Source organism: Diplotaxodon limnothrissa, linkage group LG18 (genome assembly GCF_057381915.1).
Source record: "Diplotaxodon limnothrissa isolate DT_005_m linkage group LG18, D_limnothrissa_male_GT1.1, whole genome shotgun sequence".
NCBI classification, from domain to species: domain Eukaryota; kingdom Metazoa; phylum Chordata; class Actinopteri; order Cichliformes; family Cichlidae; genus Diplotaxodon; species Diplotaxodon limnothrissa.
Window position 1 is genome coordinate 5,375,547 of NC_140613.1, and position 25,772 is coordinate 5,401,318.

The 25,772-nt window shown below is 41.4% G+C and overlaps 2 protein-coding genes and 1 pseudogene across 10 annotated transcripts; 1 reads left to right on the top strand and 2 right to left on the bottom strand.

Moving 5' to 3' along the window:
• Positions 1–2,627: 2,627 nt before the first annotated feature.
• Positions 2,628–3,541, top strand: LOC146612941 (uncharacterized; annotated as a pseudogene).
• A 1,033-nt stretch (positions 3,542–4,574) lies between these two features.
• LOC146612942 (tripartite motif-containing protein 16-like) lies at positions 4,575–6,327 on the bottom strand. 3 transcript variants are annotated; one of them, XM_085378656.1, is made up of 2 exons: positions 5,629–6,327; positions 4,575–5,454 (listed from the first exon to the last, which is right to left on the bottom strand). In XM_085378656.1, the coding sequence occupies exons 1-2, from the start codon at positions 6,286–6,288 to the stop codon at positions 4,627–4,629; spliced, it is 1,488 nt and encodes a 495-aa protein (XP_085234782.1). In that variant the 5' UTR covers positions 6,289–6,327; the 3' UTR covers positions 4,575–4,626. The 3 variants fall into 3 exon arrangements, with proteins under 3 accessions (XP_085234782.1, XP_085234781.1, XP_085234783.1); XM_085378657.1 differs by having other exon boundaries at positions 4,684–4,795; positions 5,497–6,327; XM_085378655.1 differs by having other exon boundaries at positions 4,575–6,327.
• A 10,696-nt stretch (positions 6,328–17,023) lies between these two features.
• LOC146612943 (serine/threonine-protein kinase pim-2-like) lies at positions 17,024–24,899 on the bottom strand. Of its 7 annotated transcripts, XM_085377090.1 has the most exons (10): positions 22,400–22,454; positions 22,205–22,298; positions 21,297–21,422; positions 18,721–18,957; positions 18,470–18,595; positions 18,252–18,346; positions 17,763–18,113; positions 17,493–17,673; positions 17,236–17,406; positions 17,024–17,146 (listed from the first exon to the last, which is right to left on the bottom strand). In XM_085377090.1, exons 3-10 carry the CDS (start codon positions 21,313–21,315, stop codon positions 17,055–17,057), a joined length of 1,272 nt encoding a protein of 423 aa, XP_085233216.1. In that variant the 5' UTR covers positions 21,316–21,422; positions 22,205–22,298; positions 22,400–22,454; the 3' UTR covers positions 17,024–17,054. The 7 variants fall into 7 exon arrangements, with proteins under 7 accessions (XP_085233216.1, XP_085233213.1, XP_085233212.1 ...); XM_085377087.1 differs by lacking the exons at positions 21,297–21,422; positions 22,205–22,298 and adding an exon at positions 24,699–24,899 and having other exon boundaries at positions 22,400–22,473; XM_085377086.1 differs by lacking the exons at positions 21,297–21,422; positions 22,205–22,298 and adding an exon at positions 23,875–24,899 and having other exon boundaries at positions 22,400–22,473.
• Between the last annotated feature and the right edge of the window lie 873 nt (positions 24,900–25,772).

Genomic DNA, 25,772 nt, shown 5'->3' on the forward strand with positions numbered 1-25,772 from the left:
GAACTCCTCCAAGAGAAGAAACAACTGGTCATAAAACTCCAAGGCACTGAGATAAATGAAAAAGTGCTGAAAGGAAGGGTTGAGTTTCTTCGAAAGAAAGCGCAACAGACCATGAAAAAGGAAGATATGGATTGCAAGCTTCAGGACAGCGAGAAACACAAGGAAGCCTTGCAAATAAAGCTTGATGAAGCTCTGCAAAAAAATCAAGAACTCCTCCAAGAAAAAGAACAAATGGACACAAAGCAGCGCAAACTGCAAGGCATGGAGGGAAAGTACAAAGCACTGCAGGCGAAGCTTGATAAAACACTGAACAAAAATAAAGAGTTGCTTCAAGAAAAAAAGCAACTAGAAATTAAACAGAAAGAAACGGACTCCAAGCTTGAAGGCGTGGAGGAAAAATACACCGCGCTGAAAATAAAGCTTGATAAAACAGTGCAAAGAAATAAGGATTTCCTACAAGACAAAGAACAATGGGAAATAAAGCAGAAAGAAGATAAACAAATTCTCCAGGACTTTGAGAGGAAAAACCAACAACTGCAAGACTGTTATAACCAACTGAACTCCAAAACAACTGGGCTGGAGGGGGAAAAGAAAAAAGTGCAAAAACAATGCTCAGAGATGCAGAGTAAGCTCAGTGACATGCTGAGAAAAAACACAGAACTGGAGAAACTTTCCAACAACTTGAAGTGCAAAAACACTGAGGTGCAGATGTTAAAGCAGCAAGTAGAGAAAACAAACAAAGACCTGCAGTGTACACTTCAAGAACTCGAGAGAAGTCAGCAGCTACAAGACGCACACAACAAATTACAACACAGTTATACAGAGATGCACGAGGCAAAGCTTATGCAGGAGGCCAAATGTAAAGAACTGAAAGAAAGGCTGGAAGAAAAACAAGCCAAATTAGAAGAAGTGGAGACAACATGCAGGAAACTTGAGAAGGAAAACACACAAACAATTGATGAGTTACGAACCCTCATCCTAGAGAAAAGAGTGCTCGTGGAAAAGATCACGGAAAAGAAGAAAAAACGCTTCCGCTTCTTCTGGAGAAAGAGCACTCCTGCTTTTTCTACTTTTTCTACTTTTCCTTCTGCTGATGTCACCCCGTCTTCCTCCTCCACCGTTGCATCGTAATTTTCACCTTAACTCCTAACACCTGCCCCATCTCCCCCCCCCCCCCCCCCCCCCCCCTCTCTCTTTCACCCTCACCCCCCAACCAGTCCCGACAGTTGACTGGCCCCTCTAGAGCCTGGTTCTGTCATAGGTTTCTTCCTTTAAAGGGAGTTGTTCCTATCCACTGTCGCACCCAGTGCTTGCTCAGAGGGCATAGTTGGGGTTCTCTCTCCTCTCTTTCCTCCTTTCTATCCCTTTCCTTTACCCTCTTCTTTAACCCCCACCCCTCCCCCTTTTCTATTCCCCCGCTTTTCTATTTCCTTAATAATTTAATAATAAACACAATTGGCTACATTTTAAATGTGTCTGATCAACGTCTTCATTCAAGAATGAATTGTCTTTCTCACGGAGTCATGTGTATTTTGTGTTTTCCTCGGGCTGGTGATCCCCGCGGTCGTTCAGCCCCGGAGTCCAGAGTTTTAGTGTTTTAATCACATTTAGTGTTACATTTTAGATCACCACAATAGGATATCCATAATTTAGGATTCAGGCATTTGTTTTAGTTCAATATCGTAATCATTCTATGACTGAGTAGTTTACAGAACCTTCAGTCTGCACCAATAACTTCTGTTGGAGCTATTTGTTCTTATTTTTTTATTATTTTGAAATTAGTTAAAGTTTGTTGTTAGTTTACTTATATTTTGGGGTTTATTTACAAGTTTATTTGTAGGTTAATATTTGTTTCAATGTTTTGTTTGTTTGATGTTACCTTGTTAAATTAGTCAGTAAAAGCTGTAGGGCCATTTTGTTTCTATAAATAAAGAGACTGGTATAGGACCAGCATGCACTGGGGTGAGCCTATGGTTTTTTACTAGAGCAGGAGAAGCAGCAGGACGTAACTAAAAATGGATCTTGTTATTGCTTGCCAAACTGGATAAAATAAACCATAAGAACGCAACTTTAAAGTTTGGACAGTGGACTTCTTTTGCCTGCGTACGAAATATTATCTCAGTGCAGCAGTGGCTTGTGGACTTTTAATTGTGGGATGTTTGGTTTGTCAAACAAAAGGAATTGCCACTACAAAAAGTAAAAAACCTGCCCGTGGACAAAGGAATAATCCTTCATTAATGGATATGTTGGATATATGGATTTCAAGGATCACCGTCGAACTCGAATAAAAGTTACTGGATCGTCTGTAAGTACTCCAGACGGATTTGATGTTGAAGCCTGGATCAACATGTCACTCGTTCATCAAAGCTGGTGAGTGACAATATTGTTTAAGCCGTAAAGGAAAACGGTGAAGCTATTGGAGTTTAAAGACATTATTTCACTACAAAGACTGATGAACTGAGTTTTGATGTACTAAATTTGTGCATAATAGGATCACTAATTGAAACATGCCAACGCCCTCCGTGGAAATGTTTGTTCGGTGCAATCATGTTTGCGCTTTATGCTATGGATTCTCAGTGTGCTGTGCATCTTTATAATGTTTGAAATAATCCAAGAGGACAATAAAAATGTCGGATATTAAGAGTAAACAAGAGAGTAAACAAGAGGATGACACTCAGATGCAAGCAGAGAAAAGAAGCATCAAATTTACGCCAAAAGGTTTGGATTTGTATATAAAGACATGCCAAGAAAAGAGTTCAATGTGTAAGCAAGCATCTAAGTACATGGGGAAAATTTCTGCTTTAATGACCTCACATGAGAGCGTTAAGGAAGTGTCTTCTGAATTTGGGAAGTTTATTAAATGCTATCAAGATGCAAACGCTTTGCAAGAATCCTTTTTAAGTTTGCCACTGCCAGAAGATGAAGTGAAAAGGCAAAGCGCACATTTTCAGTCTAAGGTGACAGCATTCTCTGTTTTTATGGACAAAGTAAAGGTTTGGTTGCAGGAAGCAGGCGAGCCGTATACTGAACAAAGCAATACTGCTCTTAATGATCCAGCTGTTGAAAGTTTGGATGAAATAAATCCTGAAGACAGTGTCTCTAATATCTCAAGTGTAAAGCCACCTTCGAAAACATTGTCACAGCAAAGTCGAATTTCATCAACATCTTCCGCACGCATTAAAGCTGCGGCTGACAAGGCAGCGCTCATGGAGCGACTCGCTGCATTAAAGAAAAACATTCTATTGAAGCGCAAGAGGAAAAACTGAGAAAAGAAAAGGAGAAATTATCCTTGGAAACAGAGTTGGCAGCAACTAAGGCAATTCTTCGTGTCTTAAAAATAAACTCAGTTTGTAGCTCTGAGCGTTCTGATGGAATGAACTCTTATTTTGAAAGAGGGCACGTACAAGAAGCGCCTTGTGCTGATACATTTGTTCCGGCAGAAAGAGATTACTCTGGTACAAATTCTACATCTGAATCACAAGTAATCGTACCTCAAAACTCAATCAACTGGAAGCAGAACAAATTCCACTGTTCTGCATAGTTGTTTGTTTTGTTCACACAGCAATCATTTACTAGAGAATTGTAAGCAGTTTAAAGCTAAAATTCATCGGGATAAGTTGACTTTTATCAAGGAAAGGGGAATTTGTTTTGGTTGTTTAAAAGTTGGTCACATAAGCAAAGACTGTAGGAGTCATTTGAGACACAGCAGCTGAGCAAATGATCATTTCATGCTGAAGACATCCTCAGACAGATTTAAACACATACATAAACACAGCCTGGTGCCAATAACACAGCTAATGACACTGCTGTATCACTGGCTTTACTGATTAAAGACCATATCTGAAGGAAATCTTTGAACACAACAGAAAGTGACCTTTTAAACCTGCGACACTGATGCTGCATTCAAGGACCATTAAAAACATCTGAAAGGACTTAAGAACATCAAGAAAATGTGACTTGTTTCTCTGTAATGAAGCTGTTTTAGTGAAGAAAGTTGAAAGGTCACAGAGCGACTGCTGAATCTTCTGCTCTAAACATGAACTCTGAACTTTGTGATGCTTCAGGAGGAAAACTGCTTCAGTTATTCTCTCAGATTAGTTTCATATTTTCTGCATCAGATTTGAGTGAGATCCTGCAATGAAGACAGAAGAAAAGACTTTGTTCAAAGTTTGATTTATAGTCAAACCTTCCAGTTTATTCACACAATAAAACATCAACACAATATATGAATTCATTCATTAAAATCACAGTTTTTCCTCATTTGTTTGATGATTTTGACAAAAACAAACACAAACACACACACATGGTCTGCCATACTCATAAAGAGAAATGTCGACATTTTTCAATACAAATATTCCAGAAACATTTAGAGGATAGAGAAGTTTACATTTTGATGTGGAGAAATATTTTAGTAAATCAAAATGATGATGAGCAGTGATAGCCTCCATAAACAGTCACAGGAAAGATCTCCTTTAAAAACTGAGAAACATCAAGAGAACAACTAGAAGATGTGGAGGTACCACCCATAATGTTTGACTGACAGCTGATCTCTGTGCAGAAATGATGGAGAGAAAATAAAATGAAACTAAAATACAGATTTAGACCCACAATATGAAAGACTTCAGTCTATTTCACTTTAATCAACTCAGCTGTGGCTCCATAATTATAGTAAAACGTCAGTCCAGCATAGAGCGGCTGAGTGAATGTGGTCTGGACTCTGTGGAGGAGAGTCATGGTTTCAGAGACGCTGTAGAAGGACAAAATACCTGCTCTGTGATCCAGGTACACTCCTACTCTGGAGGAACGAGGACCTGAGACAGGAGTTTGGATGTTGTTGTACAAAAATGTAAAACTGTTGTTGTTACAATCTAATGCCCAAGATTTGTCATTACGTCCAAATAAACATTCACCTCCTTTTCTGCTGATATTCTTGTATGCGACTGCTACTCGAACTCCTCCCCCTCTCCACTCCACCTCCCAGTAACAACGTCCAGTCAGACTCTCTCTACTCAGGACCTGCCATGATCCAGTGAATCTGTCTGGATGATCAGAATAAGACTGTTGTTGTTCCACTGCTGTTACTTTTCTGTTCCCCTCTGATAATAACAGCCATTTGAACGCTGTGTTTGGATCCAGTGTGATTTCACATGAATATTTTAAGAATTCAGCTCTGGTCTTTGGCTCTGGTGGATCTGACAGTAAAACATCCACTTCAGTGACTGTCAGTGAGATGTTTGTCCATTCCTCTCTCAGAATGTCCTGTAGTTTATCTCTGACCTCTGACACAGCTGCTGTCACATCCTCAAAGTAGCTCAGAGGACGGATATTGATGCTGGATGAGTCTGTAGACTCACTGAGCGCTGACAGTGAGGGGTAGTTGTGTAGAAACTGGATGTGATCCTCTGTGTGTGAGAGCTGCTTCAGCTCAGCATCTTTCCTCTTCAGCTCAGTGATCTCCTGCTCCAGCTTCTCCTGAAGCTCTTTGACTCGACTCACTTCAGTTTCCTGCTGGGATCTGATCTGCTGCTTCACATCAGAGCTTCTTTTCTGGATGAGATGGATCAGCTCAGTGAAGATCTTCTCACTGTGCTCCACTGTTTGATCAGCAGACTGATTGATGGCCTCCACCTCCTGTTGAAGCAGCTTCACATCTTTCTCTCTGTCCTGGATTCTCTGCTGGATGTTTTGTCGACTCACCTCCAGCTCTCTCTGCCTCTCAGTCCTTTCTGCTGCAGCTGAGACTGTGTCGTGGCCTTTATGTTCATCCACAGAGCAGAGATAACAGATACTCTGCTGATCAGTACGGCAGAACATCTTCATCACCTCATCATGACGAGAGCAGATGTTCTCCTGGAGCTTCTTGGAGGGCTCCACCAGCTTGTGTTTCTTTAATGGAGCCACATCATAATGAGGCTGAAGGTGTTTCTCACAGTAAGATGCCAGACAGAATAAACAGGACTTGAAGGCTTTCATTTTTCTTCCAGTGCAGAAATCACAGGCCACATCTTCAGGTCCAGCATAGCAGTGATCAGCAGGAGCAGCTTGGAGTCCAGTCTTCTTCAGCTCCTCCACTAAATCTTCCACTAATAAGTTTTTCTCCAGGGCAGGCCTCGCTGTGAAAGTCTGTCTGCACTGAGGGCAGCTGTAGATTTTCTTCTTTTCCTCTTCATCCCAGAAGCTTTTAATACAGTTCATGCAGTAGCTGTGTCCACAGGGAATAGTCACCGGATCCTTCAGTAGATCCAAACAGACTGAACAGCAGAATTTTGTTTGATCCATTTGATTCATGTGCTGTGCCGTTTCACCGTCTCTCAGTGACTGTCAGACAGTTTCACTTCCTCTGAACAGAAACAACCTCTGTGCTCTGAAGGGAAACAGATCTCTGCTCTTGTTCACCTCCTACAGGAAATGAGGCTCACCAGCAACTGCATTTACACCATGTTGTTTAGACCCATCCTGATACAGACACATCTGTGAAGGGAGGCACTAAAGAAATATTCTTACAGAGCGACCAAGAGCCAATCACATGATGCTGGGTGTGGTATGTTTGGTTACAACATGCAGTAACAAGTCTGACCCAGTTAAAGTTTAATAGTTTAACTTTACGTGGATGTTTGAAATTGAAGTTTTATAGGACTCTCTGTTTAATTGTTGTTTTGTTTGGAGCGATGGTTCTTTTTATTTAAATAATTGATGATAATTTGATATATTTGATTATTTATTACTGGTGCAAAGAATTCATTTCTTCATGGTGCAAATATATAGTAGACTCAGGAGTTTAACTCAGTTTTCTTGGCCTTTGTTTATCGTTTCATTTAAAATCTTAATGGGTAAAGATCATCATAATTACATATGAAATTATATGTGCAAATTATATCTTCCATTACACTTTTAACAGCACAGATTATACAGCAAACATCAGATTCATGGATGGAGCCAGAGGCTAAATGACTGTTCAGTCCTCTTTAGGAAACGATCTTCATATGACGACAAACACGACAACAATCAGCTGTCAAACTGTACAAGAAGTTCACAGTAATGTAAAAGAAGTTATATCACTTTATTTTTAAATGTACGCACTCAGGGTCAGGACTGAAGACACTGATCGAGAAAATACTCTAAATATAAATATTCACCTAAACATTCAAAATGATTCAATTGCATGAAAAGAAATATGAACTCTCTACAATACTGGCTTCTGATTGGTTGAAAAAGCAGGTGCTGAACTTCAGAAGAGCTAAACCTGCAAAACTGTGTAAACCCAGAGTGGATGCTGCCCTCTGACCTTTCAGAAGTACGATCTTTTTATGAAGACACAGAGGCAGAGTTATTATTCATCACTTTAAAGATGATATTCGTTACATGTTCTTCACTCGTTGTCTAGTAAAGTCCAGAGAATGAGACACATGATTTCAAAACATACAGCTGCATGTTAGAGATCACAGAGTTCTTCAGTCTTATGAGAACTCATGGAGACTAAATGTCAGACACATCAACAGTAAATGTCGTTCCTCCCCCCGTCAGTTTGTGTCCTCCACACTTGTTTACACAAACATCTGAGGTTTGAACAGTGTGCAAAACCACATGTTACAAAGCTTCTGAGCTACTGAATACTGGAATATTTCATTCAATATCACCATCTGACCAAAGGACAAACACAGAGAGGATTAGAGCGCCAAACTTTGTTTCAAACTGTTTCCGATTTTAGAGGCAAAAAGCAGAATTTCTACCTGGACAAAGAAATCAAAGCAGGAGAAAAACAAGCTTTTTACATTTATTCAAAGGCATTATGTGAATGTACTCTGAGCCACAGCCTCCTAAAGTAAAGACATTTTATCATCTAAACCAGACAGAGTCATGTTTTCAGTAGTGTCTGTATCCTCCATATAGACCATGCCATGGTCCACCTAGGGTGACCAGGTGTCTGACTTTATGTGGGACTACACAGCGCTCAGTCCTTGTTTGCCTGTGCCACACACACATTGAGCCAATGTCCAGTTTTTTTATTGACTCTAGTTTCTGTCGATCGGTAGGCCCACAAAAAAACCCTGTACAGGAAGTAGATTTCATCTCTCTGATAAAAGGAGTTCTAATCCCTGATATGAGTCTGACCCAGTAGATAATATTGATATGATCATATTTATGCCTTTGTTGTTTCACAAAGGGTTAAAAACATTCACAGGTTGGACTGTGGTTCTCCTTTTAGCGTCTCTGCTGGAATTTTAACTGTGAACCTCTTAGATCCAAACTTCTGAACTGCTCATCTCACAGAGGACAAAAGGGAAGAACCCCGAATCTCTTCTTCACCTCACTTTTATACCTGCTCACCCTTTCTCCCCCCTTCCCTCAGTGGACGCCACATCTTCATACTTGGGCCAATCAGGTTGTTGACATTTGATCATCTGATGTGCACCCACACCTCATCTCTCTCTCTCTCTCTGACTTACAAGATTTAACACAAAGTTTAAACTTTAAAATCACTTCATTACATTTTCTTTGTTATTCTTAACACAGAAAATTCACATTCAAAAACTTAACACAGAATAAAACAGAGTAGCCAGTAGTGGGACATGGTTCCAGCAACTCTGATGGTGACGGCCCGTTTGAAGCTGAAGCTCCGGCACGTGTGTCAAAAAATCAACACACTGCTTCAGAAACGCTGTGCTGAGGCTTGGTTTGACTGAACAGAGTCACGTGATCAATGACGACTGAAGCTTCATTCAGCACGTCACTGCTTCAGTACCTGATTCAAAGATTTATAAGGAATTGAACCATTGGTGGGATTTGTGCCGTGTTTTGGTGGTTTTGTGTGAGCGAATCAGTGTGTGACATAATTATAGACATGGAGCCAGGAAGAGAGGACGCTCTGCCTGTTCCTCAATAAAAACCAGTTCATCAGCATTTCTGCTCCCAGGTCTAAAATGTACATAAGAAATATGATGTACACATAATTATAATGATATAACTTATAGTATATTATATATAAACGTGCCAGTCTGCTGGTTAATTACATAATCAGGTGGAGGCAGTGACCTCACAGCACAATACTCACAACTATTATAATATTGTGTTTTACATTGTTATATTTAGTGTATTTTTTATTACTAACAAACTACAAGAAGTCACAAGCAACAGGAGAACACACCATGGCACATGTTTACACAAGAACGTTTTATTCATCTAAATTATTTATTATTAAAATCGACATAACAGAATTTTTTTCACGTAAAACAAATACATGTTCAAAGCACCATATCAGCCCGATATCAGACACAACTGTCACGTGACATTAAAGAGAAGCTGTCAGTTCATCTCTGCAGAGTGGGCAATCATAATGAAGCAGTTCATTATAAGCTGTAGATTCAAGCTGCGCTTCATAGTTTTGTCCACCAGATGTCACCAAACAGGACTGTGTTGAAAAGCTTCGAGTAATGAACCGTTTTTCAATCCAAGCTTCAGAAAGCTTCATTTGGACATCAGAGGCCGTCTGATGTTAACTGGCAGCCCTTTATAGACTGCTGCTAATTTACCCTGAAGCCAAACCACTATCTGGGGTTACATACTGAACTAAGCTACACGCACATTTCACACACAATCAAGAGAAATCACAGGTAAGACAATCGTATCCAAAATTCTTGTCTGCAAGCAAAATACAAAAACATAAGAACAAGCAAAATATAAGAACGGGTAAATCTGAGGATTATAAACAAACATTCGATAAAACATAACAAACTTTTGTATGAGTTAAATATCAATATTAAAACCACCCATGTGTGTTTATATGGTTAAGTAATGAAGACGACCTTCATTATACCCTCTCACACACACACACACACACACACACACACACACACACACACACACACACACACACACACGGTCAGATTCTTGGTGAGGTCTGTTATTAAAATCACTGTTACTCTATTTTCTGATTCATTATACTGGTTAACAAGGCAGTACTCCAGGAGGATTTCACAAAGCTTCAGTGACAGCTGAGACACTCGGAGGCTGTGACAAGGAATACAGACCATCACAGACTACAAGCCCACTCTGCAGACTGTTGTTGGTGTCATGTAATTAATGTATTCGTAGTGCTTATTTTCTTATTATATTGTTTTATGTATTTTAATAAGAGAGGCTTTTAGAAACTAAGCTCAGACGAGACAAAAACTAGGTCAGAGGGTGACAGGTTGCCCTGGCAACAGACTTTAGAAAGAGGAAGTTTAGTGCAGAGCTGCACCGGAAATCTGACGCAAAAAGAAAGAGGAACTAACTGAGTGTGTGTGAGACGTGCTGCAGAAATATAACCATGCTGGCTGCTACTGCTTTCAGACCTGAGCGTGTGTGTTCGTGTGTTCAGGTCTCCGTCTCCGGAAATGTAAAATAAAGATAATTTTTTGAGCTTTGACCACTCTGAGTACAGTCTTTTTCTGCCGCCAAAAGAATTCAAAAGAACTGAATTTAATATTGGTTTCATGTCTTTACCGGATGAGCTAAACAAATTCTTCGCTCGCTTTGAGGCACAGACCTTCACCCCCGCACAGAGGACCCCCCCAACGATCGGGTGGTGAGACTATCCCCAGACAGTGTGTGGACGTCCCTTTAAGAGAGAGCTTCACTGCTAAGCTCTCATCTGTGTGGGTGTCACGGTTCGCTTGAGGACTCACACGCAGGACTCAGAGGCACAGTCAGTATTTATTACAGTTCCACCAGGTGTATATACAAACAGTGCAGGGGATAGTGCTATATACAAAGCGGTGACAGGGAAAAGGCTCCGGGGAAATCCAGGTAGGGAAAAGACACTTGCTCCTAGATAGACATCAAGATGGCGCCGCGTATGGATGCCCTGGTGCTTCAGTGCGTTACTTCTGTTTTGTTTTTGTGCATAACTTCTGTGTCTGGGCACTCCTCTGGATATTCTTACACCAGAGAAGAGCTTCTTAACCACAGGACTACAACACCTGTGGATTTACTTCCAATATTTGTCGCATCTGCGGCAGATTTACTGCTGACTCTGATCAGGAAAGTGAGACGCCAAAAGAGAGGTAAGCGAGCCGGCGCACTCGTGCGTCTGAGGAGACGCGGACTGTGAACTGCTCTTCCTGGGATCTTCCTTTCCAATGTACGCTCACTCAGGAATAAAATAGACGAGCTGGCCCTGATGAGAAGCATGAACAGAGACTTTGCCTCCTCCTGTGTCTTATGTTTTACGGAGACGTGGCTCTGTGAGGACATCCCGGACAGCGCGCTCAAGCTGGAGGGCTTTCATCTGCTGCGCGCGGACCGGCAGGCCTCTCTCTCTGGTAAGACCAAAGGTGGAGGTCTCTGCTTCTACATTAATAGTGGCTGGTGCACAGATGTGACAGTGATTGCTCAGCACTGCTCTTCCTCTCTGGAATACCTTTTTATTCACTGCAAACCGTTTTATTCTCCGCGGGAGTTTGCTTCATTCATCCTGGCTGCTGTTTACATCCCGCCAGATGCGGATGCGCAGGCAGCTCAGTGCGCACTCGCGGAGCAGACACTGCACATGGAGCGGACATTCCCGGACTCTCTCATCATTGCTCTTGGGGACTTTAACAAAGCCAATCTGAGCCATGAGCTTCCCAAATACAAGCAGTATATTAAATGCCCGACCAGAGAGGAGAGGACATTAGACCACTGCTACAGCACGATCAGCGGGGCCTATCGCGCGGTGCCCCGCGCTTCACTCGGACTTTCTGACCACGTCATGATCCACCTAATCCCCGCGTACAGACAGAGGCTGAAGCTCTCCAAACCTGTCGTGAGGACCAAAAAACTGTGGAGCAACGAGGCTGTGGAGGAGCTTCGCACGTGCTTGGAGTCTACAGACTGGGACACAATGAAGGCTGCTTCTAACAGCTTGGACGAGTTTACGGACACTGTCACCTCCTATATCCACTTCTGTGAGGACAGCATTGTGCCATCACGCACCAGGGTGAGTTATAACAATGACAAACCCTGGTTTACTCCTAAACTCAAAAAGCTGTGGCTGGAAAAGAGAAAGGCGTTCAGAAGCGGAGACAGGGACTGCTACAGAGAGGCCAAGTACAGGTTCACTAAGGAAGTGGACATTGCAAAACACCAGCACTCTGAGAAGATGCAGCAGCAGATCTCAGAGAATGACTCGGCCTCTGTGTGGAAAGGTTTTAGGAATATCACCAACTACAAGCCTAAAACCCCCCACTCCACTGATGACTTGCTCTTGGCCAACACCCTCAATGACTTTTACTGCCGTTTTGACGAGCCATCAGGCAGCCTTCACACCTCCAACGGCCCCAACAATAGAGACACTTTGGACACTCATTCCCCCACCTCTCCCCCCTCCATAGAGCCATCACCACATTCAAACACTTCACCTACAACACCCCCCTCCTCACCCCACACAAAAGAGGATTTCACACCACCTCCTCCCACCACAACTCTTCATATTCATGAAGCAGATGTGAGGAAGCAGTTTAAGAGTCTGAATGCTCGAAAAGCTCCCGGCCCAGACGGTGTGTCTCCTGCCACCCTCAGACACTGTGCAAACGAGCTGGCCCCAGTGTTTTCTGGCATCTTCAACTCCTCACTGCAGGCACGTCATGTGCCTGCCTGCTTCAAGTCCTCCACCATAATCCCTGTCCCCAAGAAACCTAGGATCACTGGACTAAATGACTACAGACCCGTGGCTCTGACATCTGTGGTCATGAAGTCATTTGAGCGCCTGGTTCTCTCCTATCTCAAGACCCTCACGGCCCCCCTCCTGGACCCCCTGCAGTTTACATACAGAGCCAACAGGTCTGTAGATGACGCCATCAACATGGCCCTACACTTCATCCTGCAGCATCTGGACTCCCCAGGAACCTACGCCAGGATCCTGTTTGTGGACTTCAGCTCTGCCTTCAACACCATCCTTCCAGACCATCTCCAAGGCAAGCTTTCCCAGATGAATGTGCCTGATCCCATCTGCCGGTGGATCACTGACTTCCTGACGGACAGGAAGCAGCATGTGAGGCTGGGAAAGAATGTCTCGGACTCCCGGACCATCAGCACCGGCTCCCCTCAGGGCTGTGTTCTTTCTCCTCTGCTCTTCTCCCTATACACCAACTGCTGCACCTCCACCCACCAGTCTGTCAAGCTAATCAAGTTTGCAGATGACACCACCGTTATTGGACTCATCTCGGACGGGGATGAGTCTGCCTACAGGAGGGAGGTTGAACGTCTGGTGTCCTGGTGCAGCCACAACAACCTGGTGCTGAATGCCCAGAAGACAGTGGAGATTATTGTGGACTTCAGGAAGCACACAGCCCCACTCCCCCCCATCATCCTGACTGACACCCCCATCACCTCTGTGGACTCATTCCGCTTCCTGGGTACCACCATCACCCAGGACCTGAAGTGGGAGCCCACCATCACCTCCGTCATTAAGAAAGCCCAGCAGAGGATGTACTTCCTGAGGCAGCTGAAGAAATTCAACCTGCCAACACGGACGATGATGCAGTTCTACACTGCAATCATCGAGTCCATCCTCACCTCCTCCACCACCGTGTGGTACGCTGGAGCCACTATCAGGGACAAACAGAGACTGCAGCGTGTTGTGCGCTCTGCTGAGAAGGTGATTGGCTGCAGACTCCCATCTCTGCAGGACCTGTACACCTCCAGGACACTGGGGCGTGCAGCTCGGATCACAGCTGACCCTTCTCACCCTGGACACAGTCTGTTTGACCTGCTCCCCTCAGGCAGGAGGCTCCGGTCCATTCGCACCAAAACCTCTCGCCATAAGAACAGTTTCTTCCCCTCTGCTGTCGGACACATGAACAATATCCGTATGACTGTTCCCACCACTAACACATGACCCTACGCTGTGTTCACTGCATCATTCCATGTTTGGCACTGATCACCACCTGCACTCATGTATATATCATGTATATATCTATCTACCTAGCACTTTTAATTCTTACTCTTATTTTTATTTTCATGTCTATTTAAACGTAATTTATAACAGTATGTTTGCACTGAAGCACCGCAGCAATTTCCTAATGTTGTAAACCTGCTCAACATTTGGCAATAAAACCCTTTCTGATTCTGATTCTGATTCCTCTCCAACCACTCACACAAAAAGGGAATCCGCTCGGGGAATGCAGAGTCGGGTCCAGGGGATCTATGTACAGAAGGAAACACACGTTAGAGGTTTTGCACAGGGAAGCAAAAGAGAACTTGCTCAGAGCCGGGCTGCACTGACGCCAGTCACACACAACGATCCAGCGATGAGTAGAAGCCACTCCCTGGCTTAAATGCTGGCTGCACTGATGAGGCCCAGGTGTTTCCTCTTCAGAGGGGCGTGGGCCGAGGGCGTGAACCCACCATGAGTTCCGCCCTGGCGAGAGAGCGAGAGAGAGAACACTACTAGTCAGCGGCCTGCTGATCCCCTGGCCGTGACAGTGGGGTTCAAATCCCTTATTCAGATTACGATTTTATGTGACATTACATTGGCAAAAATTAAATTTACTTGAATAATGTGAGTAATTTTTGAATAACTTTAATTTTGTAATGTGCATATTTTATGAATAATGATGTTTCAATACTTTAATCTACTGAATAAGTAAGAATTAGACTTAATAATCTTTTTACTTTAAAAAGGGAAATTGTGTACAATCTTTTATTCTCCAGAATGCACATAATAAAAATGTTTTGGGGAATGTATATGCTTTTTAAAAACCAATTGCTTCTTACCTGATGCATGCTATAACTTTCAGCAAAACTGAACTAAAATTTGTTAACAAGCTTACCAAATAAGAAATGTTTTGTGAATTTTCTTTGCAGAGCGACTGGAAAGCCGGCTGTTATCAAAGCCCACATGCCCTAAAAAGGAGGGCGCGCTGGCCAGTAATGAGTTCATCACTAAGTTTAAGATAAGAGTTGATCAGAATAGAGGCGATGATGAAAGTCTGGAGCATCAGTTGGAGGCTGCCAACCTGTCTGATGAATCGTTCGAGGCCCAGACAGAAGTCAACGGACAAATATGATCACAGACATTTTAAAAACGCGAGTTGAGAGTTAAGGGGGAAAAATATTGTAATAATTGCACACTAAGATATAAAGTGATGGCAGCGAGCACAGTGTTGCAGGATTTAATTAAAAACACATCTGACTAAGACCAACTGAAATTTAGAGTTGTGTATAATAAAGTTTATTCATGATTAATAAAACAAATCTGTAATATTTTTCTTTCTCTTTTGTCCATTTGAATCTCGCTACAGCTTAAATAAAAGAAAAGAATGTGTTTTGAATAAATTAAACTCTATTCTCTCTTTTTCTTTCTTTCTTTTTTTCTTGGTGGGTTTTCATTTGCAATCAAACGCAACATTATACAATTATATAGTATAGTAAGAAATATCCTTTAACTTAATTTAGTATTTGTTTTTTAATGTTTGTTTTTATTGTTTCCCCTTCAGTTTGTGCTTATAACATGTTCTAATCTGACATATTATGCAGTAAATTATTTTTGCAATAACTTAACAGGCCATTGTGGGAGCCAACATTCACTTATCAAAGACATATTTGTATATTCTGTGGGCTGCTTTATGGTTGTGTCATTTAGAAACATAAGCCACAACAGACTTCCACCGGAGAGTACTTAAAAATGTATTTTTATGTAAAGATATTTTAATTAACTACTATATTAAGAGAGAACCTGTTGTTACATGGATTAATTGTACAAACTGTAGAGAAATAAGTTTAAGCGTGCAACTTTTTATTCATTTTTAACTGTATTAATGTTTTTATGTTGATACAGCCGCCTCATATCTGTTTCCTCAGTGTTTTTTAAACCATGTACTCCATCTATGAGTAAGAACATGAATAAATTCCTTTCCAAATTTGTAGTTCTTTTTTCCAACTGTTTTGAGTATATATGTAACATTTCTTTACACACAAATGCAGGTATTCTTTTGCACCAAGACGTTAAAGAAATGCTAAGAAAAAATGAAAATACTACGTTGCAACCTGTGTCTATCTATCTATCTATATATATATATATTTGTACCCTTTTTTCATCATCTAGTTTCCTGTGCCAGATCTTCTACTGATCCACTGAGGCAGACATGTAAAAAAACATGAACTAAAGCATATTTCTGTATATAAACAGGACTTTAAATCTTTATCAACAGCTACTTTAGAGGAAATTCTTCAATAAACTGCAACCAAAGGCTCAACTCAGAGGACAAAATCCAACCTGTTATAAATAGTGTGACAGCAAACTTTCTCTTGTGTAAAGTTACAAATAGGAGTAATTATCCACAGGAGCTTTTAAACATAATGAAGTTATAATTCGTCCTGTAGAAATTGTACATTTAAGCTATATAGTTCCCGCTGTGATAACTCTGCTATGAATGCCTCTTATTAACTTTTATGCTTTTACAACCCACTATGAGCAAACACTCAGCAACAGTGGGAAGGAAGAACTCCCTTCTTGAAGGAAAAAACCTCTGGTAGAACCAGGAAATCTGTCTAAACTAGTTGGGGGTTAGAGCAACAGATGCAAGTCTTCAGATCATTTGCAGTGTGACTGTCTTTGTGCACACTTTAACCTCATTCAGTTTTCTTATTTGTCAAAATGCACCATGGGTAAAAACAAAACAAAACAAAATAGTAATGAAGGAGAATCCTCAGCAAAGATGAATTAAACAAGTTTTATTTTGATCAAATTTTACTTTAAGTAAAACACATCTTTATTTGATGACTTTAATGTCATCAAATAAAGACAGTTTTGATGGAGCTCCTGACCCAGCCCAAGCTCTCTATGAAGACGAGGAAAAACTCCCCAGGGGGCCAGATCGATGGGAAGAAACCTCGGGAAAGCCCATTCAAAGAGAGATCCCCTTTCCTGGGATGGCTGGGGGGGTTACAGGAACTCCAAAAAAGCTAAATTTTTATTTATTTATTTTTTAAGATTGACCCATTCTATCTATTCCTGTCCAACAGAAAAAAGAAAGGAAGTTACTACAGTTACTACCTTATATGATGAGGTGTGAATTGTGTGTTTGTGTGTGTTATCTTAGCCAGGGGTGAAGCTGGAGCTCCTCCAGTGTTGGGCGCTTCTCCGGGACTAAAGCTAAACATGCGTCCAAGAAATTCCGGCATTCTTGAAAGAAAGAAAAGATCAAAAAGATGAAGATGATAGTTCTAGTGATCCAAGGCATCAGTGAATCTGGAAGTGTGAAGTTTTCTTACCTGTGGACAGACGCTTTTTGATGCTCAGTTTCTTTGTGAGGAACCTCGCGGTACTAAAGTATTGTGCATGAAGCGCTTCATACAACACCACTCCCATTTGCCACACCGTGGTGGGTCCACACCTGTAGCAGCTCCTAATGTACCACTCGGGAGGGATGTGAAGAGGAGTGCCTAACAAACAGACACAATTGCAATTTCTTCTAAAACAAAAGACACAAATTGTTACATCTGTGAAAAGCAGGAGCAGAATATGTTACCATAGAAGATGCGATACAGAGATCGCTGCTTAACAAAGCAGCTCAGTCCAAAGTCAATGATGCGAACTCGAGGCACATCTGAGCCGGTCTCAATCAGAATGTTTTGTCCCTTGATGTCCCGATGAAAGATGTGTTTATCCTCAAGTTCCTTTACAGCATCAACTAGTTGCTTCAGAATGACCTGGAAAAGATGAAAAACACAATAATGAGTTAATGCTTTTCTGCCTTGATTGAATGCTGTACAGTCTAAGGCTCTCCCAGTCAACCTACCTTGGCCTTGTCCTCTGTTAAAGTTCTTCCATGTTCTGCTTTGTATTTTTGCAGGTCCACAGCAGGGACAGGTCTCTCCAGCACCAGGATCAGCTCTTTGCCAAGGTCGAACCACTCCAGCAAGGACACAGGTGCAGATATTCCCACTGACCCTTCTGCTTCACCTGCAAGTTTAACCATAATGGCCACTTCCACTGAGAGCTTCTTCCCGCTTTCATCCTGAAATATTACAACAAAGTGGATGATGAGGAACGCCGCATTCAATCCAGTAATGTAAAACTGATTCAAGTGTTGGACGCTTACCGCCACTTTGCAGTAGACTTTATTTTTGGGAATGTGTTTGATGGCAACCTAGAAGACACAGAGCATTGGTGAGCATTTCCTCAGTATGACATAATGAAAGGTGGAAACACAGCAGACGTCTCAGTTTACGATATTATCCATTATCTGCGTTACTGCCTGTCTTACTACCATCATCTGAACACTTACTGGAAAACGATCTTCTATCCGGTAGCCAGCAAACACTGCTCCGCAGCCTCCTTCTCCGAGCTGGTGCTCCTCCACATATCTGGCTTGGAATTCACCTGAACAGACAAAACAACAAATCTTGTTTTATTACAGCTGTGACACAAATTACTCTCCTCTGTAGCATAAATGTTCCTTTTGCCCTTCCCCTGAATATAAAACCCAAGCTGCTTGCTACTTACGTTTTTGGTCTGCCACTGATTTTTTGTCCTGGTCCACATTCCTTTTTTTTTTCTTGGGTGGCTCTCTGTTGTCTCCCATGGCCTTTCTTTTGCCATGTTTTGCGCACACCTGTTTGTTGTTCAAGTCTGGAGATGTGGAAAACACCAAAAGCACATCAGCTCACTGGATGATAGACACAAACACTAAACACTAATATCTTAAACCTAGCAACCACACTTAATCTACCCCCTTATTCAACTAATTAGCCTACCTTTACCAGAGTCCAACAAGGAGGATGCTTGCTCCTTGTCACCGCTCATATGGTGGAGAAGTTTAGCCTTCTTTGCTTTCTTTGTTGTGCCCTCTTCATCTTGCACAACCTTGCGCTTCACTCCTTTGACCACATCTGAGCTGGTGGAAGGACCAGCCTGCTCAGCGACCCTCCTCCTTTTTATTGGGGTCTTCTTTTCAGGACTGGCCTTTCTTTTAGCAGTCCTGCTCTTACAATCTATAAACGACAACAACACAGTGGTGAAAAAGAGTCCCCGACATCAGGACTGGAAGCAGTTTGGCAAAGAATTTGAAATTGCTTTTGCTTAAATTATCACAAGTTTATTCTTGGGATAAAAAAAACTGACCAGTGCGAATTGATACTAGGTTTACTAAGTCTTAGATCTTGATGACACTTGTTGGTCTGTTTTTACTGTTGAGTCCAAGAATAAACTTATTACATTATTTTACCAAAAGGCCGGTAACCTTTCTTTGATTAGACATCTTGTATTAAAGCTATTTTCAATCAAACATATGATTCAATTGCTCTAAAAATGATTCACACAGTGTCAACGTTTCTAGGATTTGGATTTTACCAGGATTTGATTTTATTATTTTACTTACCTTGATCTCCTGAATCTTTCTTATCGGCTGGAGTGGTAATTTTCCTCGTTTCCTTTTTCATTGTAATTTCGGAGAACTTTTAAACTCGAAAATGTAAACCGTAATGAGTTAATATTGAGTTAATACTCCTTCAAATGTGCGCCCTTCAAATGCTTGACTTTTCTAACTGAATTCTGTAAGTGAGCTTTATAAGTAAACTCTGGAAACTACGGCAACACAACATAGAATCTTGCCTTTCAGTGACTTCACTGACTGCCAGTAGTTCAAAGTAGTTCACAGAAAAACACTGGCAGACAAAGCCATAATATTTCATATAATTCAATCATTTCATATCAATTAAACAGTTTCTTTCATTATCTTTCATCGTTTGTATAAAGAGCTCATGTATGGATGACAGTATGAAGATTTGTGGTTGACCACACACTAATCAACACAGTGTCAGCTACATTGTCATCTGATTTAAAGTATTTATTATTGTACATTTAACTGTCATGGTAGTGAGTCTATGACCCAGTGTTTTGTGTTTGTTCATTTATATTCATTGATTATTCTTATGTATGTTTTTGGTTCTCTTTATTGTTTTCTTCTTGTGTTATATTCTTAGGCTTTAGGTTTCTCTTGTTTCCATGTTCCCCAATTTCTCCCCAGTCAGTCATGTCTCTGTGTCAACTCTGTGTCTTTGTAAAAGTCTCTTGTTTGCTGTTTTACTTTGATAGTCTTGTGTGCTATGTTAGTGTTTTCATGTCTGTGAAGGTTCTCAGTCATCTAGGTCATCGTAGTCTAAGGAGTTTGGAAAGAAAGCGTCTGGACTTGAAGTTGCTTGAAGATGTTTCACCTTCTTGGATGAAAAGAACTTCAACTTTGCTTGAACGTCTTCAAGCAACTTAAAGAAGTCCAGACGTTTTCTTTCTAAGCTCCTTAGACTATGTTAGTGTTTTCAGTTTTCCTTCCCCATGGTCTTGTTGTTTGTGATTTCTCGCAGCTGTGCTCTCATCCTGTGTCTTATTCCCTCATTTATCCCTCACACACACCAACACGAATCCATACTAGGTTTACTAAGTCTAGATACTGATGACACTTGTTGCTCTGCTTTCACTGCTCAGTCCAAGAATAAACCTGTCACAGTATTTTACCAAAAGACAAAGTGCCCCAGTAACCTTTCTTTGATTAGACATGTTGCACTTACGTTAGTTTCAATCAAAACCAGGATTTAAATCCTCTAAAAATGAATCATTTTATACACAGAGCCTCAACATTGTTAGAAATGTAGATTCTGTTATTTGGGGGATTTTTTTTTTTTACTTACTTTGATCTCCTGGATCTTTCTTATCTGCCTCAGTCGTAACTTTTCTTGTTTCCTTTTTCATTTTAATTTTTTGAGAACTTTTAAAATAGAAAATGTCACCTTAATGAGTGAATAGTCCTTCAAATGTCTGGATGCTTGACTTTTCTAACTAAGCTGTATAAGTCAGTTCTGTAAGTGAGCTTTAAAAGTAAACTCCGGAGACTATGGCAACACAACATAAGAAGCTTGCCTTTTAGTGACATCACTGACTGCCAGTAAAAGTGTTCCAAGTAGTTTAAAGAAAAACACTCTGGCAGACAAAGCCATAATATTTCATATAATTCAGTAATTTCACATTAAACTTTCTTTCATTATCCTTTCATTATTTGTTTAAAGACTTGATGTGTGGATGCTACTATGAAGACTTCTAGTTGAGCAAACACTAATAAACACTGACTAGTTTATCTGAGATAAAATATAACTGACTGCAGCCTTTATTCCATGTGTTTTGTCTGTGAATGCCCCCATGTACACATGTAACCTCCACCCACTGCAACACCAATAATGTCCCGGGGCAAAGCGGGGTTTGGTGAACCAGGAGCTGTGCGCAGCCCGTGTCCACCAAAGCCTGGTGTATACCCCCTTGACACCTTATTAGGATGCTGTACCTCCATGACTGCCTGGCATGCTCTGCTCCTTCTGCCCTGGCAATCAGATGATCCTCAGCCAGGGTGGCTTGCTGGTCAATGGCAGGGAACCCCTCGGGTGGGCCACTTTGTCCAGCAAACCAATGACTGTAGAAAACATGGATGATCTAACAGTTCTCCAAAAGTACATAAAGTACTTACCTAAAAAGCAGTTAATGTCATGTTGCATTTATTTATTGTTATTACATTGTTTTACAGCAGCTAATTAAAAACCATCATCTTAACTACATGTTTTGTTTTTTTGTTCTTTGTTGTTGTTGTTGTTGTTTTGCAGTTGTCCTGTAGGTGATGGTGTAGCACAGAGACTGAACTAGTGGCTAGCTAACATAAGAAGGATGTACTTGAAACTTGCATCTCATCTTTGCAGCGTTCACTTTGAAGAGAATGTCTTTACCAAGGACTCACAGGTTAAGTAACTTTACAATTGTCATATTACAATATATAATTTTAGAGCATGATTACAGCTCTGCCATCTTGATTGAAAATTAAATACATCTGGAATACGAACAGCTGATCGGATCGGCAAAGCGTGTTTCTGGAATATTATGTTTTTGTTACTGCAAGCGCTTTTTATGCAATTTTTGCAAAGCTATATGTGGAAGGAAACCGTGACCTAGGACAAGCTGATGGCATAAGATGTAAGTACAACTCCTCTGGTTTCATATGCAAAAAAATTATTGCGCTAGCTTACGCGGTTCCCGGTTCTACAGGGATTTAAAAATAGTTACGCAAAACAGAGCGTGCCCGCTCCGACCGGCTTTAAAGAGTTAAACATGTAACAATCGAATTGCATCTTTCCATTGCCAGCCATCTCATTTTGTACAAATCCAGTCAACTCTTCCAAGTTTGTGTATTTTTTAAACCCTTACAAGAATTGAAATGTGTCCCAAATATCTGTATCCCATCAGAGGCAAGTTTCTTAAAGGAGAGGTAGTAGCTGCTCCACCATAGGACCAGTAGGACCTCTAGCACACAATGAACACTTAATTAACATTAACACATTTATTAAAACACAATTTTAAACAATAACCCTTTTCTTTTAGTGTGTTTCAATTTGTTCCTACCGCTCCATTGGAACAGTGTACTATCCAGTAACAGCATCCAGCTGGCAGAAGCATACACCTGCAGCAAGGAGAATCTACCAGGCAGGATAGCGCAGCGGAGTCATCAGATGAGGATGATCATGAAGTGGTTCATCCAGCAGGAACAGGATACCAAAAGGGGAGGGAAAAAACACAGAAAGCATAGTCATGACTAACTCAGTGTCACTAACAGCTCATCTAGCAGTCTTAACATCATAAAGGTACAGGCTGGTCCATATAAAAAATATTAACAGAAAAAATAAATGCTGTTAACCAAATTTTCTTAGGCAAAAGCACATAATCTTGATATTTGACCTTGTATCAGCCGCCATATTGGAAAGGTAGCCAGGTTTCCTTAGCTGCTAGCTTGCTAACAGTCTGCTATCCAGCCCGGTAATAACTTCATTCACATATTTTAGAACATTTAGCTTTCTTCCTTAACAAAAACATCGCAGTTGTGGATTTGAATCTCGCTGCAGCATAATAAGACCCAGAACATTCAATTTGAACATGTGCTGCAAGCTAACTCCCCAGAGGAGTTCATGCAATGGCCAATGCCTGTCGGATTCGGCTCATGACTTCTCTGTCTAACAACACATTAAAACATCAGTTTCAAGTACAAATGTTTCATAAACTTATCTACAGCGGCTCATATTAAATGTACCCAAGTTTCCAGCTGGCAGTGGGCACAAGAACAACACTCCTCATCAGATCAAGGGAGGAAAAGAAAATTCTAGAGCTGGGCTGGGTGGCTGCTATGTAGGGTTGCCAACTCCCTGAAAAATAAATAAGAGACACCTCGTGGCCAGGGCCGGGCAACCCAGTTCACCCTTCCCAGTGTGGTGAATTTTGTAGCCCTTTTTTTGTGTGTGAAATTATTTTTTAACCATTTGACTTGAATTTGATTTAAGCAGATGCATATTCTTTGTGATATGACCATATGGGAAACAAATGATCATTTAGCCATTTATTTTTAGCTCAAAATGACAACATTAACACAGTAAAACAGGTCTCTTTCTTAAACAGAAGCCTGTCATGCTTAACTTTTGAGAATATAAGTAAATCTTTCTTTAAAAGAACTCTGTCCTGCTTAACTTAAAATTATATAAATTAATAGAACGAAAAATATTCTTGTAACAGTGCACATATAGTGCATTTAGTACAATTGGCTTCAGTTGAGGTATTATTTCAGCTTTTCTAATGCTAATCAGCTGCTCCTGTTTGTAAACCCACTTGTTCCCATGATTACACATCATAACTCATCATCATCATTAATCTATGTATTACTTTTATGTATTAGTCATCTATTTGTTGTAATCATCTATCCTTGCAGTTGTTTATTACACAAAATAAATTATATTATCACACTTCTGGCCACATAGCGCTGATATTCACTGCACATGCCCATATTAACCTTAACCAGAGGGTTTGAAAAAAACAAACCAGTGTTTACATACCATATCTGCTTCTGCCATGGCCTGGTGGACAAAAAATTGGTTAAGGGTTCTCCGAGCTTTCACGCCCCTAATGTTCTTCATGTGCCCACCACTAGAAGCATGCCTATGGAAAAAGTGCGCCGGCACACAGTGCAGTGCGCTTTAAAGGTGTTATCGTGCATTTTCCCAGCCAGGTGTTTTCCTTTTCCCATTCCTCCCTGTACTTTTGCAGCCTTTTTTTTCTTTGTCTGAACAAACAAACATTGCTGCTCTAATGCTGGGCTTACACTGTGCGATTTTTGGCCCATTTTGAGCCGATTTTTGAGTCGTGCGACCGATTTGGTGATCGGCCCGATTTGGGCCTTCATCGTGCATCGTGTAGTATACGTGGGGTAAAGAGAAGCGATTAACACCTCACGACCAGCTCCCGATATCAATCGCTCGGCTAACACTGCTCACGCGCAAACACGTAAACGTCGGTGAAAAAGATGGAGCAGCACGGCTGTGCAGCGTGTGAACTGGACACAAGCGATGGAGGCACAACTTGTAGAACTTTGGAAAGCTCATCCGAGCCTTTTCGATGTGGCATCACAAAATTATCACGACCACAACAACCGTGAAAATAGTTGGATTTACACTGCTGCTCAATCACAGCTGCCTGATCATGTTTTTCATTAGCAATTTAGCAAAGTTGATGTTGGTGGTGTGTCTGTGTGAGTGAAAGACAGAGAGAGAGAGCGACAGATTTTCTGTTATAACCTTCATTTTATGGACGCACAGTGTGAGCGCTCAGGTCGCATCAGAGCATCGGGCGGTATAGTGTGAGACCCTGCATCGTGACCTACCAACTTCTAACCCCTGCGCGTCAATCGTGCAGTTTGAGCAGGAGCTGAATAACGTGACTGAAAAAATCGCACAGTGTCTGCCCAGCTTTACTGCCCAGGTGTACTGTCGTCCGAGACTTGCACCGCAGTGTCGGCGTTTGTTTCCCTGTTGGCCATGCTTGTTGTTGTGGTCATCTGTTGTCTTCCGGTATTTTCTCCGTAAGCGACCTTTCCTCGACCAATGAGATGAGCGGTAATCTGAATTGTCATACTCGAATTGTCATAAGTGTGCTGTCAGCTCATTGGTCACAAAGCAGGAGAGGGGCTGGGAATTATGTTTTCAAACAAAGCGTTAATTCCATTAACATTTATAGACTACTTTTGATTCTCACTGTATTACGGGACAAAGTGCGTCCCTTATTAGCTCAATACGGGACGTGTACTTTTGTTTCTAAATACGGGACGATTCCGTTTTTTAAGGGACGGTTGGCAACCCTATCTGCATCACAGGTGACTCCACTCATCCGTCCAACACCTTCTTCAGTTTGCTGCCATCAGGAAGGAGACTGAACAGCCTTCGGGCCAGAACCAGCAGACTGAGCGACAGCTTCATCCATCAGGCTGTCAGGATGCTGAATTCACTCCCTGCTCTCACACACGAACTCCAGACCTGCATTAACCTCTTTCCTCTGAACCCCCCACCCCCCAAACATATGAACTCTGACCCAACACTATTACTTTTTCACTGACCGCCCCACCCCCACTTGCACACAAACTTGTCCACAATCACTATGATTGTGTTGGACACTGCTGTTTAAATAATTGTATAGTATTGTATTGTGTTGTGCATAAAACTTTTATTTTATTTTTATCCTTTTATCTTTATATTGTTTTAGTGTACACTGGGGGCCATGGGAGGATTGCAATTTCAAATTCTTGTGTATGACTGTACGTATATGGTCCTTGACAATAAAACTGACTTTGATATAAATCACACTTCTGTGTTTCACAATTACAACACTTGATGCTGTTTTTCTGATTCAGGATTATGTGTGTGACGAGTTGGCCACACAGTTCTTATCTTTCTGCTTCACA